At 63.1% G+C, this 16,640-nt stretch overlaps 3 protein-coding genes across 3 annotated transcripts; all 3 read left to right on the top strand.

Moving 5' to 3' along the window:
* Positions 1-212: 212 nt before the first annotated feature.
* On the top strand, positions 213-7,838 carry FAM193B (family with sequence similarity 193 member B). Its single transcript, XM_032703330.1, has 10 exons — positions 213-425; positions 1,654-1,893; positions 2,551-2,773; positions 2,949-3,158; positions 3,452-3,866; positions 4,837-5,032; positions 5,430-5,666; positions 6,149-7,142; positions 7,233-7,308; positions 7,472-7,838. Exons 1-10 carry the CDS (start codon positions 228-230, stop codon positions 7,566-7,568), a joined length of 2,886 nt encoding a protein of 961 aa, XP_032559221.1. The 5' UTR covers positions 213-227; the 3' UTR covers positions 7,569-7,838.
* Positions 7,839-8,015: 177 nt separating this feature from the next.
* Positions 8,016-14,037, top strand: DDX41 (DEAD-box helicase 41). The gene is given in 21 exon segments (XM_032703342.1): positions 8,016-8,054; positions 8,140-8,179; positions 8,182-8,237; positions 8,328-8,419; positions 8,421-8,485; positions 8,566-8,591; positions 8,593-8,641; positions 8,951-8,974; positions 8,977-9,013; positions 9,635-9,771; positions 9,922-9,994; positions 10,162-10,315; positions 10,404-10,540; positions 10,721-10,883; positions 10,961-11,092; positions 11,272-11,343; positions 11,576-11,672; positions 11,987-12,136; positions 12,271-12,342; positions 12,509-12,619; positions 12,821-14,037. Coding segments are annotated over 21 exon segments (1,848 nt in total). The 5' UTR covers positions 8,016-8,030; the 3' UTR covers positions 12,958-14,037.
* On the top strand, positions 13,674-16,633 carry DOK3 (docking protein 3). The gene is made up of 5 exons (XM_032703343.1): positions 13,674-13,730; positions 15,065-15,358; positions 15,489-15,582; positions 15,664-15,836; positions 15,917-16,633. The coding sequence occupies exons 1-5, from the start codon at positions 13,674-13,676 to the stop codon at positions 16,631-16,633; spliced, it is 1,335 nt and encodes a 444-aa protein (XP_032559234.1).
* Positions 16,634-16,640: the final 7 nt, after the last annotated feature.

Below are 16,640 nucleotides of genomic sequence, written 5' to 3'. Positions count from 1 at the left end.
AGCCCGGGATGCGATCCCGCTCCACATTCACCGGCACCCTTTAGGACCCGGGGGACCCGCTGCCGCCGCTCCCCCCGTCCGCCAGGGGGCGCAGCGCTGCCCTCTCGCAAGATGGCGGCGGCGGCTTCACCTCACCGAGCGCTTCCCCCCTCCCTCCTTCCCGCGGGCAGGGGCCGGACGGGCCGCGCCGCCATATTGGCTGTTGTCCTGGCTGCGGCGGGCTCGCCATGACTCGCCGGCGGAACAAGGCGGCAACGGCGGCAACGGCGGCAGCAGCGGCAGGTGGCTCCGGGCCTCGCCGCGACAGGGTGGCAGGTCCCGACGTCGGGCCTCCCCCGCCGCCACCGCCACCGGAACCGCCCGCCCCGCCTGAGGTGACGGCGGCGGCGGGCAGCGGCGGGGAGCCGGGCAGAGGCAGCGCGCAGGTACCGGGGGAGTGCCGCGGCTGGGACGGCGCTGGCGCTGAGGGGGTTCCGTTCGGGGCGGGGATGGGGCAGGGCCCGGGGCGGAGGGGGGGGGCAGGGGCAGGGCCCCATCCCCGCCCCGACCCCCGCCCCGGAGCATCCCTGCGGATGGGGCTCGGAGCGCTCCCACAGCGCCCCGCAGGAGGGCCCGGTTCCGCCACTGGGCGATGGCAGGTGGCTGCAGCATCTCCATCCAGCGCGCCTGTCGCTGCCTGAGATCGCTGAACACACCTGGCCGCCGCCACCTGTCCCGGGCGGTGGGCAGGGACCCGGGGGTGGGCGCCGGGGATGGATGCACTGGGTGGGTTGGGGGCAGCCGTGGTGTCGCCCGCTGCGGTGGCCGTGTCAGCTGGGACACGGGGTGGGCTGGCAGCCCCCTTCCTCGCTGTGGGTGGGCAGGGGGCTGTGCCTCCGCTCTGCTCTCCTTGGCCTCTGACCTTTGCTTCACCTTGAGCCTGCAGACGCCATCTGTTTGGCAGTAGCGGTTCAATGCGCGGCTCATTGTGGCGGGGCCCCGCCGCGCCGGCAGACAATGGGGGCCCCCTCGTCCGCGCCACGCCGGGCTCGTCACGGCTGTCAGGGCTCCAGCGAGCCCGCAGGATGCAGCCCAGCTCCTGCAGGGAAGTCCCAGCCTGGCTGTGCCCGTGCGGGGAGAGAGCAAAGTGGCACGGGGGGCTGCACCCCACCCTGGCGCATCGGCACCGCTGGCTGTGCAGAACAAAGAGGCGGGAGGGAGGGCTTGAGGCTCTCGGGTGACACCGTGGGAGGGGGGTCTGTGCTGGGCGAGGATTGAGAGTTGAGGCTACCAGAGCCACCCTTCATATCCCCGTGTTGGATTTCTGTGGGTCTTGCTCTGCTGTGCAAGTTCTCTTGGTCCCGCTGTACCAGAGGTGGTGGTGGGAGCTGCTGCTGGCTTATCAGCCATGCTTGGTGGCAGGGCTGGCTCTTTGGCACACTGTGATCTTCCCAGAGGTCCAGAACGCTCCCATCTGGCACGTGGCAGGCTGGCAGCAGCTGGGCAGCCTGAGGCTGCTCTGCTCCAGTGGGAGAAGGTGCAATGCCACATGTAGCCTACAAGAATTTCCCTGGTTTGGTGTCAGCGTCCCAAGGTCTCGTTCGCTGCTTCATCTGTCCCACATCTGCACCGCACAACACGTGGGTGACTCACAGTCTGTGCGTCCTTCCTCAGGTGCTGCCCACCACTAACCAGTCCGTGCAGACGTGCTGCCTGCTCTGCCACCGGGAGCGCAAGGACTGGGGAGGGCCATCCCACAATGGGCTGGTTTCCCCGGGCGAGAGGCTGCCACCGGACTTCGTGCCAACGCTCGTGCAGAACCTCCTGGGAGAAATGCCACTGTGGATCTGCCAGAGCTGCCGGAAGAGTGTGGAGGAGGAAGAGCGACGGGCGGTGCAGGAGCAGGCCCTGGCGGTACGTGGTCACGGAGCTGGGGTTGGAGTGCTGGGGCTGCAGTTGTGGGAGAGTGGCGCTACCCTTGCTGTGGCACTAGCAGGGCGTGCGGATCCCCTTCTTGCTCTGAGCTGAGTGCCCCAGACATCCCAGCCTCCACTGCCCTGCCCAGGGTTGCCGCTGGCTCAGCAGGCAGAGGCTGTGGTGGGGCAGCGCATGGTGCCGCAGAGGCTCGTCCAGCAGGCAGGCTTGGCTTGGAGCTGCCAGGCTGGAGAGACTGACAGCGCCGCTGCTTTCCTGCCAGCCCCGCTCCACTGCATGTCATGCTGCGTCCCCTGGCCCCAGGGCTGCTCCCTGTGTGGTGTAGGTCTGCCCAGAGACTGCTGGGGCAAGTGCCTGCCTGTGTGTGGAGCTCAGGTTAGAGGAGCTCCCTCCTGCCTGGCTTCATTTAATCCTGGCCTGGTGTGAGTGGGACCAGAGCAGGCATGTGACCCTTGGAATGTCCTGGGAGCCAGGCTGTGTTGGTGTTTGATGGACAGGCTGTTTGTCACCCCCAAGACAGTGACAGAAGTGGTTCCCATGAGCTGAACCCCTGCTGCAGTGGAGGGTCTTGGTGCTGACACTCTGGGGCCCACAGCCTCCTTGCACAGCTGATTCACTCTGTGTTTTCCTTGGCAGGTCTCGTTATCCCACACATCCTGCAAGTCACAGTCTTGTGGGGGTGGGTCACACTCCTCTTCCTCCTCCTCCTCCTCTTCTTCTTCCTCGTGCCATGGGAACTCAGGGGACTGGGACCCCAGCTCGTTCTTGTCTGCTCACAAGCTCTCGGGCCTCTGGAACTCGCAGCACACCAATGGGGCCACTCAGGGCAGCCCCCTCGGGGCCCCACCAGCTACACTAGGTGAGTTGAAGCCCACCGTGGGGTTGAGCAGAGCTTACTGCCCAGTTCTTGGCTTAGATGGTTTCTTTGTAGGAAAGGGTGGACAGGCTGGGCCTCTGACTCCCAGTGCCAGCAGCGTGCCTGAGCCCCTTTGCAGTGGTAGAGGGATTTGGGCCCAGCTCCTCTTTCCTTCCAGGTGACAAGCACCCCGGCCTCGCTCTGTCTGCAGAGTGTGCCAGCCAGGTGCCGGCTGTGGCGCCGGGGCTCAAGGCCTGTCCCTACAGCCACGCGACCTCCACCACCTCCAGCAGTGCCGCCCCGGGCTCGCCTCTGCCTACCTCACTTGACTTCTGCAAGACGCTGCCGAAGCAGTTCAAAAGCTTGTGCCGGAGGGCCACCCCACCAGGTGCGTGTCCAGGGAGAGGGCCAGCCACAACCTCCTAGCCCGCTGCTCCAGAGCATTTCCCCTTGCCCTGCTCCTTGTGGGGCAGGGCTGAATCCTACAGGGGAGGCACAGTGACCTTGAGGCCTCGTGCGAGCAGGGATGGCTTCTGTCCGAGCACTGCGCTGCCTGTGGGGGAGGCAGGGTTTATCCCACGGAGAAGCGGCCTGTGGAGAGGCGATGGGTGGCTCTGAGCAGGGCCTTGGCCCACACAGCACAACCAGTGTCTGACTGTCTCTGTTCCTGCCCCTCTGCAGGTGAGGCCTTCCACTCCTCAGAGCATCATCAGCACTCCGACCTCACTGCTCCTCCCAACAGTCCCACCGGCCTCCCCTCCCAGCCACCGGTGCTGATCCCCTCCAAGCAGACACCTCCGCACCCGGGGCCCTTCGGCTCCCCGCCGCATGTCCCGCTGGGCTCCTCCTCGCAGGCCACGCTCTTCCCTGCTCCAAGCGCCCAGGCTGCAGCCCCAAAGCCGGTGTCCGAGTCCCCTCCGGCCGGCGCAGCCTCTCACAGCCCAGGGCCATGCAAGAGCCTCCACCTGCCCCCTGCCAACGTGCCACTGCTGAAGATGCCGCCCCCGCTGTCGGGCTGCACCCATCCCTGCAACGGGCACTGCAGCACTTCACTCATCCCTCCTCCCGCCTCCCACCAGCTACCCAGCACCAACAGGTGAGTAGAGGAGCCCTGCCTGATCCCAGCTTCTGCTCACTGGGCCGTGCGCCCTTTTCTCCCCTCTGTTGCCCGTGGATGCACTTTTCCCTGTGGAGGGACCGGCTGCCCTGGCGTGGTGGTGCAGGGAGCCACTGTCTTTGTGGGCCAGTTGCGCTGCTGCAGACCCCGTCTCTGAGGGTCAAGCTGTTTCTCTCCCCACGTGTGTTCTGTCTGCTGTTGTCCTTTGGTTCCGTGGTGCAGAAGAGGCTGTGCTTGCTCCTCCTCCAGCTAAAAGACCCAAAGGAACCGCCTGGTCAACCTACTGTTGGCCAACAGGACCTTTGTCAGTGAGACCCGTCGGGCAGCCGTGGCACTGAGCAAAGGTCCTCGAGAAGATGAAGCCTGTGGACTTGTTCTGCTCACCTGCTCCCCTGGCCCTCTCTGGGCTGCCCATGCCCCTGAAGAGAGCATGCTGGTTCTTCTCCACTGATTAGCTCTCCCTGTGGAGAGCCAGCCATGTCCTGAGCTGGAGCTCGAGGAATGGCACTGTGGGACGTGCCCTGGCCTCCCTGTCTCTGAGCTGGGCAGCCTGTGCCTGTGGGAGCCGGGCCTGCCTGCATGTGGGGATGTCTGGCAGCTGCACGCAATCCCAGTGTTCCTCACCTGTGCTACCTGCCCCCAGTGAGTACCAGTCCCTGCCCTGCTTCCAGCCTGGGGCCTAGCAGGATGCTGCTCGCTGGGGCTCTGCTGTGCCAGCCTCCTGCCTGCCAGAGACCAGGGAGCTACAGATGTCTGCTGACACAGGCTCCTCTGGCATCTCCCGTGGAGGAGAAGGATGTGGGGAAGGGGGTTTGTCTGCCCTACAAATCCTTGTGCCTGGGCACAGGCTGCCCTGGGCGGGGTGTTCCTACACGTGTAGTGTGGGGCAATTTTTGAGACCCCTCCCTTGGCTCCTGCTCACCTCTCACCCTTCTCCCCTTCTTCTCAGGGACCCCTCTTGCAAAGGGCACAAATTCCCAAATGGTACCAGCTGCCACCTGCCACAGCCCTGCGAGGCAGATGAGGGGCTTGGGGAGGATGAGGACAGCAGCTCGGAGCGCAGTTCCTGCACCTCCTCCTCCACCAACCAGAAAGATGGGAAGTTCTGCGACTGCTGCTACTGTGAGTTCTTCGGCCACAACGCGGTGAGTGAGGGGCTGGTCTGCAGCCACCCCCGGTCCTCGCGCTGCGCCTCGTGGTGAGACATCACACAGTCCGTGTGCCCAGAGTACAGAGGTGGGCAGGTCTGGCCGTGGCTGTTTTCCTGCGGGCGTGTGCGTCCCCTACTTTGTTTCCATGCTGCCTCATCAGCCTGCTGGTCGCTTGCTCCTGACTCGCAGCTGCCTGCCCAGCCCCGGGGCTCAGAGCGGCCAGCCAAACCCTGTGGCTTCATGCTGGAAGAGCTCACTGGGGCTGTGCTGACTTGTCTCACTGAGACTGTGGGGAAGGGAGTGGCTGGGGAGGTCGTGGGGGCAGGTGGGGGAGCTGGGGCTGGCTGCACCTCCTGTGCCTGTCCCGGCTGACAGCACTCCCCTCCTGCAGCCCCCGGCCGCTCCCACGAGCCGCAACTACGCCGAGATCCGGGAGAAGCTGCGCTCGCGCCTCACCAAGAGGAAAGAGGAGCTGCCACAGAAACTGGGGCACAACAGCAGCTCGGGGGAGCCCGCTGTGGACCACCGCAATGTGGATGAGCTGCTGGACTACATCAACAGCACGGAGCCTAAGCCCTTGAACAGTGCCAAGGCGGCCAAGCGGGCACGGCACAAGCAGAAGAAGAAGGTGAGGCTGGGTGGGTGCTGGGCTGCGCCCCTTGCTGGCCTTTACCTTCTTTCCCTCTCATCCATTTGGTTTCTTGAATTCCATGTCCCTCTCCCCTAAGGTGACAGCGGTGCCTGGCCCTGTGCAGGGTTTCCCCTGCCTCTGTTCCTGCAGAGGGTGGCCCAGCCCTCCTGGCGCTTTGGACTGCAGTGTCCTACCTGCTCCGTGCCACATCTCTGACACCATGTATCTGTGGTGGGGAGAGGCAGTGCCCTGGTGGCTTTTGCTGGTGCCTCATGCCCAGAGCTGTGTCTGGTGTGCAGTGTCCAGCTGTTGCTGTGCCCATGGGGGACACATGACAGTTTGGGGCTGTGTAAGTTGTGAGGTGGCTGTGCTGAGCAGCAGCCCTTGGGATTGCTGTCAGAGCTGGAGCAAAGTTCCGTGGCCTGTGCCTGTGGTTCTGTGGCCCAGCCCAGCCAATCCTCATGGCACCTGTGTTGCAGGAGAAGGAGAAAGCCCAGCTGGAGGCAGAGGCCCAGAAGCGGGCAGAGCGTGCCCCTGCAGCCAGCCAGGCCAGAGAGCAGGCTGAGGAGAAGCTGCTGGAGTGGCCGGAGCTGGAGCTGGAGCGGGTGAACAGCTTCCTCAGCAGCCGGCTGCAGGAAATCAAGAACACCATCAAGGACTCCATCCGGGCCAGTTTCAGTGTCTACGACCTCAACCTGGATGTCAATGACTTCCCCAAGAAGGCAGCTGTCCTGGAGCAGAAAAACCTGCTCTCCAACCTCAATGGCTCCTCTGACCTGCAGGACATAGACCTGGCGCTGGCCCCACTCAGCCTGGGCCCTGCCAAGAGCCACGGGCTCCTGCGGGGCGAGCTGGGCCCCCGATGGGGCGAGGGGCCTGGGGAGCCCCCGCCGGCACCACCGTCCGAGAACGGTGTGGTGAAGCGGCTCAGCGCCGTGCCCAGCCTGTCCCGCATGATCTGGGTGCAGTCCAAGGCTGCGGACTCTGCCACGGACGGCAGTGGGCTGAGCCCAGAGCCCAGGGAGGGACCACAGCCCAAGGGGCCGGAACCACCAGAGCCGGTGCCCGCAGGGAGCCGGCAGCGCAAGAACAAGCGGCAGAATGGGCAGACAAAGAAAGGGGAGGGCAGCAGCGGCCAGGCCCGGCTGGAGAGCCCTGGGGTGAAGGGGCAGGTGCTGGGAACCAAGCCCCCTTCCAAGGGCAGCGCCCCGGAGCCACAGCGGGCAGGTGGCTGTGCTGAGCCCGGGGAGGGCAGCAAGGGGCAGGCATGGGGCTGCGGCAGCACCAGGGCTGAGAAAGAGAGACCCAGCGAGTGGAAGGGCCGGAGGGGAGAGGGCAAAGCGGAGCTGCCGGAGCTGGCACAGCCTCAACCGCCTACCCCGGCTGCCCCTCCCACCCTGGGGGGCTCCCCTCAGCCCAAGGGCAAGAGCAGGAAGAGCCGGAACAAGGTGGAGAAACCCAGTACCTCGATCGGTAAGTGCAGGGAGTGCTGCCCTGCACCGCCATCCTCACGGGGGCCCTTTGCCCAGCTGGCAGCACTGACCCTCTGCTCTGCTTCCCCAGATGATGTATTCCTGCCCAAGGACCTGGATGGGGCAGAGATGGACGAGACTGACAGAGAAGTGGAGTATTTCAAGAGGTGAGGGGGGAGCCCGGGGGGGGATGAGCTCTACTGGCAGGGCTGGGGGTGCTGGAGTGGCTGGTGGGTGACCAAGGCTGGGGGTCCTGAGGGGTTGGGGTCACACAGGGGCTGGTGGCACAGAGGGGCTGGCAGGTGACCGGGGTTGTCCTCTCCCTGCCAGGTTCTGCCTGGACTCGGCCAAGCAGACGCGGCAGAAGGTGGCCGTGAACTGGACCAACTTCACCCTGAAGAAAACCACTTCCAGTGCAGCCCAGTGAGGTGCGGGGGGGCCGACCCTCCCACCCACGGCCACTCGCCTCTCCTCACTGTGCCCCCCGCCTCACCTCGGTGGAGTCCCCTCCTCCGCGGGGGGCCCCGGTGCTCTCCTGTCCCGCGGGGGCCCCCGGGGCTCCCTCCATCCTGCCCCATCCCCGCGGGGTGACCCCGGCCGTCCCGTCCCCCTCTCTGCGGGCACGCGGCTACCCCGTGCCGCGGGAAGGACCGTGCTGGACCCAATAAGAACTTTTTAATTTTTTATTTTATTTAAATACCGCTGTCTGCTGCTTTCTGTCGCGCCGGGGGCGGGGAGGGATGTAGAGCGCGTGCTGCACAAGTTTGGCCGCCGCGGGGCTCCGTCGGGCCGGGTCGCGTCTCCCGCGCTGTGGCGCGTCCCCGCGTTGCTAGGCGACGGCGCTGCGCGTGTTGACGTCACCTTCCGCGATCGGTTCCGGGAAGGCGCCATGGAGGCTGCGGCGGAGCGGAAGGTGGGAGAGGGCCTGGCCCCTGGTACCGCCTGCCCCGCGCTCCCGGGGCCGTTCCGGGCCCCCCTCACCGCGCTTCTCCCCACAGAGGCAGCGCGAGGAGCCGGCGGACACGTCTGACCTGTCCGGGAGGATGACGAGGACTACGTGCCCTACGTGCCCGTCAAGCAGCGCAAGCAGCAGATGGTAACGGGGTAACGGGGCTGCGCGGGGAGGGCTCTGAGAGCCCCTCCCGGCGTGGGGCCGCTCACTCCGCATCGACCTGCGTCCTTCCAGTTGCAGAAGCTGCTGCAGATGCGGCGGAAAGTGGTGTCGGAGGAGGAGCAACGGGACAGCGGCAGCGAGCAGCGCGGGGACGAGGATGACATCCGCTGGGCCACAGTCCAACATCAGCCTGCTGGACCAGCACCAGCACCTCAAAGAGAAGGCGGAAGGTAAGGGAGGAGCTGGCAGGGGGCACTGGAGAACTTCAGGGGGCAATGAAAGCTCCTCACTGTTCCCTGACTCCCACCAGCTCGGAAGGAGTCGGCCAAGGAGAAGCCAGCTGAAGGAGGAAGAGAAGATCCTGGAGAGCGTGGCTGAGGGCCGAGGTGAGTGGGACCTCTGTGTGTCACACCTGCCTCCAGAGCTGCAGGGCTGTTCCCTGCCTTGGGAATGTTCATACCCACCGATGCGACTGGAGGTCACAACAGGCCCCCTTTCCTGGCACAGATGTGGCTGTGGGAGGAGCCTGGGCACATCAGCACTTGGTGTTCTGTACCCTGGGGGGCTGTCAGGGTCTGCTGCTGCCCTGCTCTGTCTCCAAACATGATCTGCCAGGCTGTTTGTCCATGCAGCTCTCTGTGAGGTTACTGTTGATCTGGAGAGTTTGCACTGACTCCTTACCTCTGTTCCTGCAGCTCTGATGTCAGTGAAGGAGATGGCCAGGGCATCACCTATGACGACCCCATCAAACCAGGTAAGTCTCACAGGACAGGGGTTTGTCTCCTCCCAAAACATCACTTCCTTGTGACTGTGGAGAACCAGAAGCTGCACAGTCTCAGTGCTGCTCTTCAGCTGCTGACTTTTCTCCTGTAAGATCAAAGGCTGTTGAGTCACCTGGGATGTTGTTTTATGTCCAGTAAGCCTTGATAAAGCACATTTCTGTTAAACTTAAAGGTCTGAGGGTGGATTTTCAGGTCTGAGAGATTGTTAAGGCAGAGGAAGAGGCTGGGGAGCCAGAGCTGCTCAAGACAGTGTTGTCAAGACAGTGGTCAGTCAAAGGTTGGACTTGGGAATCTCAGAGGTCTTTTCCAACCTCAGTGTTTCTAAAGTAGTGTCAGAGATGATTGAGGTGTGTCTGTGGCATGTTCCGTCCCTTATCCATAGCCTGTTCTTAGCTGTCAGCTTGGGCCTCCTCACTGAGACTTTAGGGGAATGTTTAACACACAGAACTTGAATCTGCTCCCACACTCACATCACAGAGCCCCTGTTATTCCTGGGGCGATATTGGAGCCTGACAGGCAGTTCCCCTGGATTCCTCCTGCTGGCCCTGGAGTCCTGGCCTCATTCTGCACCATGACCTGTCTCTGTTCCCTTCGTAGCTGGAGAGCTCCTCGCTACATCCTGGGCATGTCGGAGGCGCGGCACGACCGCGTGCGCAAAAAGTACCACATCCTGGTGGAGGGGGAGGGCATCCCACCCCCCATCAAGAGCTTCAAGGAGATGAAGTTCCCAGCAGGTGGGCTGGGAGAGGAGCCTAGCAGTGATCCCACCTTTCCTCTGAGGGGTGTTTGTCACTGATGGAAGAGCTGCTGCTGGGACACGGGTGGGAGGGGAAGAAGAGGAAGAGTTCAGGTCATGAGTGTGGGTGTCCCTTGTTCTCTGACAGCTATCCTGAGAGGCCTGAAGAAAAAAGGGATCCAGCAGCCAACACCCATACAGATCCAAGGCATCCCCACGATGTGAGTGCTCTGTCCCCGTCCTGGAGTGCGGAGCACTTGCTGCCTACAGCCCACCCAGTGTTGTGGACTGAGGGCTCTTGTTGGTGACAGATGCACCCCATCACCTTGCTCAGCCCTGGAAGTTTGGGCTGTTCTGTGATGCTCAAAGTCCTGGTTTTCCCTGGCAGCCTCTCGGGAAGGGACATGATTGGCATTGCATTCACTGGCTCTGGGAAGACTTTGGTGTTCACCCTCCCGGTGATCATGTTCTGCCTGGAGCAGGAAAAGAGGCTGCCGTTCTCCAAGCGGGAGGGGCCCTACGGACTCATCATCTGTCCCTCGGTGGGTGCCAGGAGGAAGCTGTGATTGTCATGCAGTGGCAGTCCTGCCTGCACAGAGGTGTAGGAATGAGTTGGTTTTGTGTCTGCAGCGGGAGCTGGCCCGGCAGACCCACGGCATCCTGGAGTACTACTGCCGCCTGCTGCAGGAGGATGGGCTGCCCCCCCTGCGCTGCGCCCTCTGCATCGGGGGCATGTCTGTCAAGGAGCAGATGGAGACCATCAAGCAGTAAGACTTTCTGGGGGAGTATATGGGGCCAGAGTTCTGTCAGGGGCCTGAGGGGTGGCACCCCTGGCTTCAGGACATGCGTGGGGGAGAGGTGATGTACCAGGAAGGTGTTGCCTTCCCTCTGCGTCCTGCATGGGGGCAGGAATTCTTGCCTGACTGTGGCCTCCTCTCATCCCTCAGTGGGGTGCACATGATGGTGGCAACCCCTGGGCGCCTGATGGACCTGCTGCAGAAGAAGATGGTGAGCCTGGACATCTGCCGGTACCTGGCCCTGGATGAGGCTGACAGGATGATTGACATGGGCTTTGAGGGGGACATCCGGACCATCTTCTCCTACTTCAAGGTGCTGAACTGCACCTTGAAGCTCAATCCCTTCACCCGCCAGGTTGGGAGAGTGCTAAATCCTTCCTCCCTGTACAGGGCCAGCGGCAAACCCTCCTCTTCAGTGCCACAATGCCCAAGAAGATCCAGAACTTTGCCAAGAGTGCCCTGGTGAAGCCCATCACTATCAACGTTGGGCGAGCGGGTGCTGCCAGCCTGGACGTTGTGCAAGTGAGGTCTTTGAGTTCTGCCCCTTGCCTGTGTGGGAGACCAGCACCATTCATGAGGGTGCTTGATACCTCCCTCTGCCAGGGAGCTGGGGTTCCATGGCCCTTTTTCCCAGTCTGCTAAGGGATACCAAACAGTGGCAGTTCCTCTGCTGCCTGATGCATCCCTGTGGTTGTACCTAGGAGGTAGAGTATGTGAAAGAGGAGGCCAAGATGGTGTACCTGCTGGAGTGCCTGCAGAAGACCCCTCCACCTGTGAGTAGTGAACTGGGGGCAGTGGTCACACCACAGCCCTGGGGCACAGGGCAAGCTGGCAGGGGGGGACCCCATGTGAGGGGTGGGCATGTGAGTGAACCACGCTCCACGTATGAGCAGGGACCAGCCCTGCTCTGTGCTCTGCTCAGCAGAGCTTTCCAGGGGTCTGTGCTGGTGCCAGCAGTGCTAGCCCACAGAAAGGTGGCTATTTGTGATGTCTGTGCTGCTGCAGGTGCTGATCTTCGCAGAGAAGAAGGCAGATGTTGATGCGATCCACGAGTACCTGCTGCTTAAGGGCGTGGAAGCTGTGGCCATCCATGGAGGGAAAGGTCAGTGAGGGTCCTAGGGAGGCCTGGGCTGTGGTGTGACCCCCCTCCTCCAGGGATGCATGTGGTCATGGGAGGTCCCAGTGTTGGTGATGGTGTGAGAGGGCTGTGGCAGTATCAGGAATGAACTCCTTGTTGCACATAGCAGGTGTAAACCCAGTGCAGGTCTCTATGGGACACAGAGGTCCCTCTACTCCTTTATTTGGGGAAAGGCTGCCTGGGGGAGCCCCAGTTGAGCTCTGAGGCCATAGTAGTTGCTGCAGTAGGTAGGGCTGGGAGTGCTGCCCTTGCTGATTTTCTGTGCTGGGCCTTTGCAGATCAGGAAGAACGGACAAAAGCCATCGAAGCTTTCCGGGATGGGAAGAAGGATGTCCTGGTTGCAACTGATGTTGCTTCTAAGGGTCTGGACTTCCCAGCCATCCAGCATGTGATCAACTACGACATGCCAGAGGAGATTGAGAACTATGGTGGGCACTGGGCCCCACAGAGACCATGAGGGGTTGCAGAAGCCAGCAAGGCTCTGTGCTTGTCTCTGCAAGGTCTGGGGCAGGGATGGTCTCACTGCACTCACCTGGTCCTGATCCTGCCTCTGTCCCCACAGTTCACCGGATTGGGCGTACAGGCCGTTCAGGCAACACTGGCATTGCCACCACCTTCATCAACAAGGCCTGCGGTGAGGAACAGCCAGGGGATGGGGGCTGTGGCTGTAGGAGACACCTGGGCAGTGGCAAGGGGAGTGTTCTGAGCAAGCAGGATGGCTGGAGGAGGGAGAGATGGCGGCACTAGGCAGTGCTCCCACCTCTGCTTGGGCTGTGCCTGACTTGTGTCTCTGCCTTCAGATGAATCAGTACTGATGGACCTGAAGGCCCTGCTCCTGGAGGCAAAGCAGAAGGTGCCCCCTGTGCTCCAGGTGCTGCACTGTGGTGATGAGACCATGCTGGACATCAATGGTGAGAGACTCCAGGCTGGCACAGTGACCCCCTTGGTCTGCAGACAGGACCCCAAGCTCCCGAGGCAGTTCCTGCCTAGCCATGCAGGCAGCCTGATGCCACAGCACTGGGGAGACACTGGTGTAGCCCCTCTGCTCTGGGGTGGGGAGCTGCTGTCCTGGCATGGCACAGCTCCTCTTAACCTCCTCCCTCCCATTGCAGGTGAGCGAGGCTGTGCCTTCTGTGGTGGCCTGGGCCATCGCATCACTGACTGCCCCAAGCTGGAGGCCATGCAGACCAAGCAAGTCAGCAACATCGGCCGCAAGGACTACCTGGCCCACAGCTCCATGGACTTCTAGCCTGGGGAGTGTGCTGTCCCCCATTCCCCCTCTGCCACAGACCTGGGTGTCTTTTCAGCCCAGCGGTGTCTCTTGGACTCCTGTGGCCCCTTTTCCATGCTTTTGGCCACTGGAACTGTTGCCAGCTCAGCCTGATGAAGCTCCTGCCCCAGGAGGAAATGTGTGGAGCGGTGCTGCAACAGCCCATTACATCAGCAGCGGCTTGTTGGGCAAGCAGGTAGCGGTGCCTGAGGGCAAGAGGAACCCCAGGTGGGGCAACTTGTCTGTGGCCAGCTGCCTGCTGCCCCTGCCAGCCCCCTGCAGTGGCAGCACCAGGGTCTTACATTGCTCCTCTTCAGAGCTCCTCAATTTCTCCGTGTCTGCCCCCTTTACCTGGGTTTGTCCATCCTCAGTGGGTGGCTGTTCCTGTATCCCCAGACTTGCTGGAATGCAGCCGGGGTGAGGCGGCGCGTGCTGCACTCGTGTTGGGCGCTCCCAGAGCTGCTTCCTGTGCTCTGCCCCCGCGTTCTGCCCCACTGCCCTGCAAGGGGGAGGGCGGGCACACGGACACCTCCTGTGGCCCAGCCTCTGCCCCCCATTCCACACCCCAAAAAGGGGAAGTCGCTGTGAGAAGGAAGTCTGCCCCATGCCCTTCCTTCGGCTGCAGCAGTCACATTTTCTCTGTCGCGGGTAGCCCAAGTCCCTGGTCCTTGCACTGGCCAGGGTGTACTGGGGCCATGGAGAGACCAGTGAAGGATGGGATCCTCTATGTGCAGCACTGCAAATTTGGAAAGGTAAAGGGTGAATTTGGGGCTTGTAGAGGGTTTGCCTTGATCTGGTGATGCCAGCCCTGAGGCCAGACCCTCAGCAGCCTGGGAAGGGGGGACTAGAGTCAGACCCCTCAGAACTGCCCTGGGGAGAACTTCCGCTTCCAGGGGGGGAGCCCTGGGCCCTGCAGGCTCAGGAGTGGGCCTCTTCCTGCAGCTGAGGGGACTCATCCATGCGGGCACACACTTGGGCTCACCCCTGCACAGGGTCCCTCTTCTCGCTTGGTCACCGCGCGAGTTGCAGTTGGAACAATAAACGTGTTACTGCAGCACAGTTCCAGTGTGTGTGTGGGAGCCCCAGGGCAGCATGTGGGATGTGATCCTGCGCCCAGCTCTCCATCCGCCTGGCCCGGGGGCCAGCAGCATCCCTGGGACACCCTCATGGCTTGAGCTGCTCCCCTGAACCCTTGGGTTGGGCACTGAGAGCTGTAGCCCTTGGGGCAGGGTACAGGTGACATGATGGGAGTCCCTGGGGTTGGGCCAACTCCAGAGAACTGTTGTGTGTTGGCAAAGAAGGTCCTGCTGTCACACTGGCCGTGCCATGGCAGCGGCCCACGGGGGTCTCAGTTGATGTATGGGGCTGCAGTCACTGTCTGACCTCCCTACTGTGTGAGAGCCAAGCCCTGGAAGCGCAGCAGGTAGCTGGCTCTGTGTGCGTGGGGCCAGTGCCTTGCCGTGTAGGAGACAGGCGGGCTGGGGGCGGTGGGTATTTTGGGTGTTTGGCTGCATCTGGTTCCTTCAGGGTGGAGGCTCTGCTGCACTTTTGAAGCACATGGGGACACGCGCCCCCGCTATCCCATGACAGGCTGGGAAGGTGCTGGTGCTGCAGAGGCTCCCCTGGGAGGAAGCGGGCTGCTCAGCAGATGTGAGGCTGCCAGCAGGAGCCCCAGTAGCTCAAAATGGCTTTAATTTGCATCAAGGTCTGTCCTGAGAACAGCTCGAGCTCAGCTGCAGCAGTGGCAGGCCGGCACTTGCAGCAGGGAACAAAGAGCAGGACCTGGTGCTCAGGGAGACAGGAGTGAGCATGACTCACCCAGCGAGCTATGCCAAGCCTGCCTGGGGCAAGGCCTCCTTCGACCCAGCTTTAGGACTGCCCTGCCTCACAGTTTGGGGGTCCGCACTGTCCCCAGCTCTCCAAGACTTCCAACAGCACCTGGCGGGTGCAGGCTGGGACCCCTCCTGCCCCATACGGCTCCTTCCAAGCAGTGCTGGCCCCACATGGAGTGCAGCACTGCCAGGATGCAGCAGGCAGCTCCTTGCTGACCCGTTTTTAACTTGCCTGTGCCCCTCCTGTGCCTTAGAGGTCCTGGAGGAAGATGCGAGCCCAGCTGTTTGCTGCCAGCCCCTCCGGTGTGGCCCGCATGGAGAAGTTCGATGTGCGGGATGATGGCACAGCCCCGGAGAAGATGCCTCTGCAGCGCTGTGCCCGCCGGGTAATCCGCCTCTCAGACTGTGTCTCCGTGGGCCCAGCGGGCACAGAGAGCTGCCCCAAAGCCACCTCTGCCTTCTACCTCACCACCACGGAGAAGAGCTATGTGCTGGCGGCTGAGCAGCGGGATGAGTGGATTGCCCAGCTCTGCCAGCTGGCCTTCCAGGTACTGCAGGGTCTGGCAGAGGCAGGAGCCCTTGTGTTGCCCCTGCTTGGGTGAACTGGGGGGCTCCAGGGCCAGCAGGGAGCTTGTGCTCCCCGCTGTCTTAGACCATGCTCACGTTCCTCTGTTTCAGGGTGCAAAAGAGACGGTGCCGAGTAGCGCCAGGACCCAGCTCAGCCCCTCTGTCCCCATGGAGGAGAACTCTCTCTACTCTTCCTGGCAGGACTGTACGTGCAGGGGTGTGGGATAGGGCTGGCGTGGGGTCCGGTTCAGCGCTGCAGTGCTGACCCCTTGTTCTGCTCCTGCAGTGACCGAATACCTGGTGCTGGTGGTCCAGACAGATGCGTCCACCCGCTGTGGCCTGCACGGGCAGTACCTGCTCTCAGCCCTTCCCCAGAGCCTGACACTGAAGGACCTGCAGTCCCGCCAGCCCCTGCTTACCTGGCCCTACCCCTTCCTCCGCAAGTTTGGCCAGGATCAGGTGAGTCCCCTGCTCCCTCCTTGGGGCTGCTGGCTCCCCAGGGTGGGTGCCAGCCCCTCACTCTCCCCTCTGGCCTGCAGGCTGTCTTCTCATTCGAGGCTGGTCGCCGCAGTGACTCCGGCGAGGGCACCTTCACCTTCAGCACCCCGCGGGCCCCTGAGCTCTGCCGGGCTGTGGCTGCTGCCATTGCCTGCCAGCAGCAGGGCAAGGACACCCCGGAACCCAGGCTCTTCTGTGTCCCAGACCCCCAGCTGTCTGCACAGGGCCTTGAACCCCAACCCTGGGGCCCTGGGACAGAGGACCCCCAGCCCAGCCCAGCCCTGGGGGGGGCACAGCCTGCCTCCAATGCCCCTGCCAGCCTCCTCTGCTTCACCCCGCCAGAGCCAGAGGGCTCGTGCCCCATCGTCTATGCCTCCATCGCCCGGGGCCACCAGCCCCACTTCGTGCCAGGGCAGCCGGGCTCTTGTGAGCCCTGGGCTGCAGGGAAGCCACTCCCTGAGCACCTCTATGAGAACATCTTCACCGCAGAACCGCTTCCAGTCGGGACACAGGAAGAGGAGGAGGAAGGGCAGTGGGAGGTGGGGTGCCGACAGGCCCCCGAGGGCCACAGCAGCGAGGGGGGACCCCTCTATGACAACCGGGCTGCCCTGGCACAGCCCCCCAGGGCCGCGGGCTGGGGTCGCGGGGGACAGGAGCCACTGCTGGGGCGCTCCAGGCACAAGCCTCATAGCACCCTCCGGGCTAAGCTGGTGCGGCTGCTGAGCCGGGAGAGCGCCGGGGCGCGGGACTGGGCCTGATGCGGTC

This window comes from Chiroxiphia lanceolata, chromosome 15, assembly GCF_009829145.1.
Source record: "Chiroxiphia lanceolata isolate bChiLan1 chromosome 15, bChiLan1.pri, whole genome shotgun sequence".
NCBI classification, from domain to species: Eukaryota; Metazoa; Chordata; class Aves; order Passeriformes; family Pipridae; genus Chiroxiphia; species Chiroxiphia lanceolata.
The sequence above is the reverse complement of the archived record's forward strand: the minus strand, read 5'-3'. Positions and strand labels throughout refer to the sequence as shown.

Excerpts from the sequence above, each read along its gene's own strand:
- FAM193B (XM_032703330.1), top strand. The coding sequence starts at position 228 with ATGACTCGCCGGCGGAACAAGGCGGCAACGGCGGCAACGGCGGCAGCA. Across the intron at positions 5,033-5,429 it reads AGTTCTTCGGCCACAACGCG|CCCCCGGCCGCTCCCACGAG; the intron begins GTGAGTGAGGGG and ends CCCCTCCTGCAG. Across the intron at positions 7,143-7,232 it reads GAAACCCAGTACCTCGATCG|ATGATGTATTCCTGCCCAAG; the intron begins GTAAGTGCAGGG and ends CTGCTTCCCCAG.
- DOK3 (XM_032703343.1), top strand. The coding sequence starts at position 13,674 with ATGGAGAGACCAGTGAAGGATGGGATCCTCTATGTGCAGCACTGCAAA. Across the intron at positions 15,359-15,488 it reads TCTGCCAGCTGGCCTTCCAG|GGTGCAAAAGAGACGGTGCC; the intron begins GTACTGCAGGGT and ends CCTCTGTTTCAG. Across the intron at positions 15,583-15,663 it reads CTACTCTTCCTGGCAGGACT|TGACCGAATACCTGGTGCTG; the intron begins GTACGTGCAGGG and ends CTGCTCCTGCAG.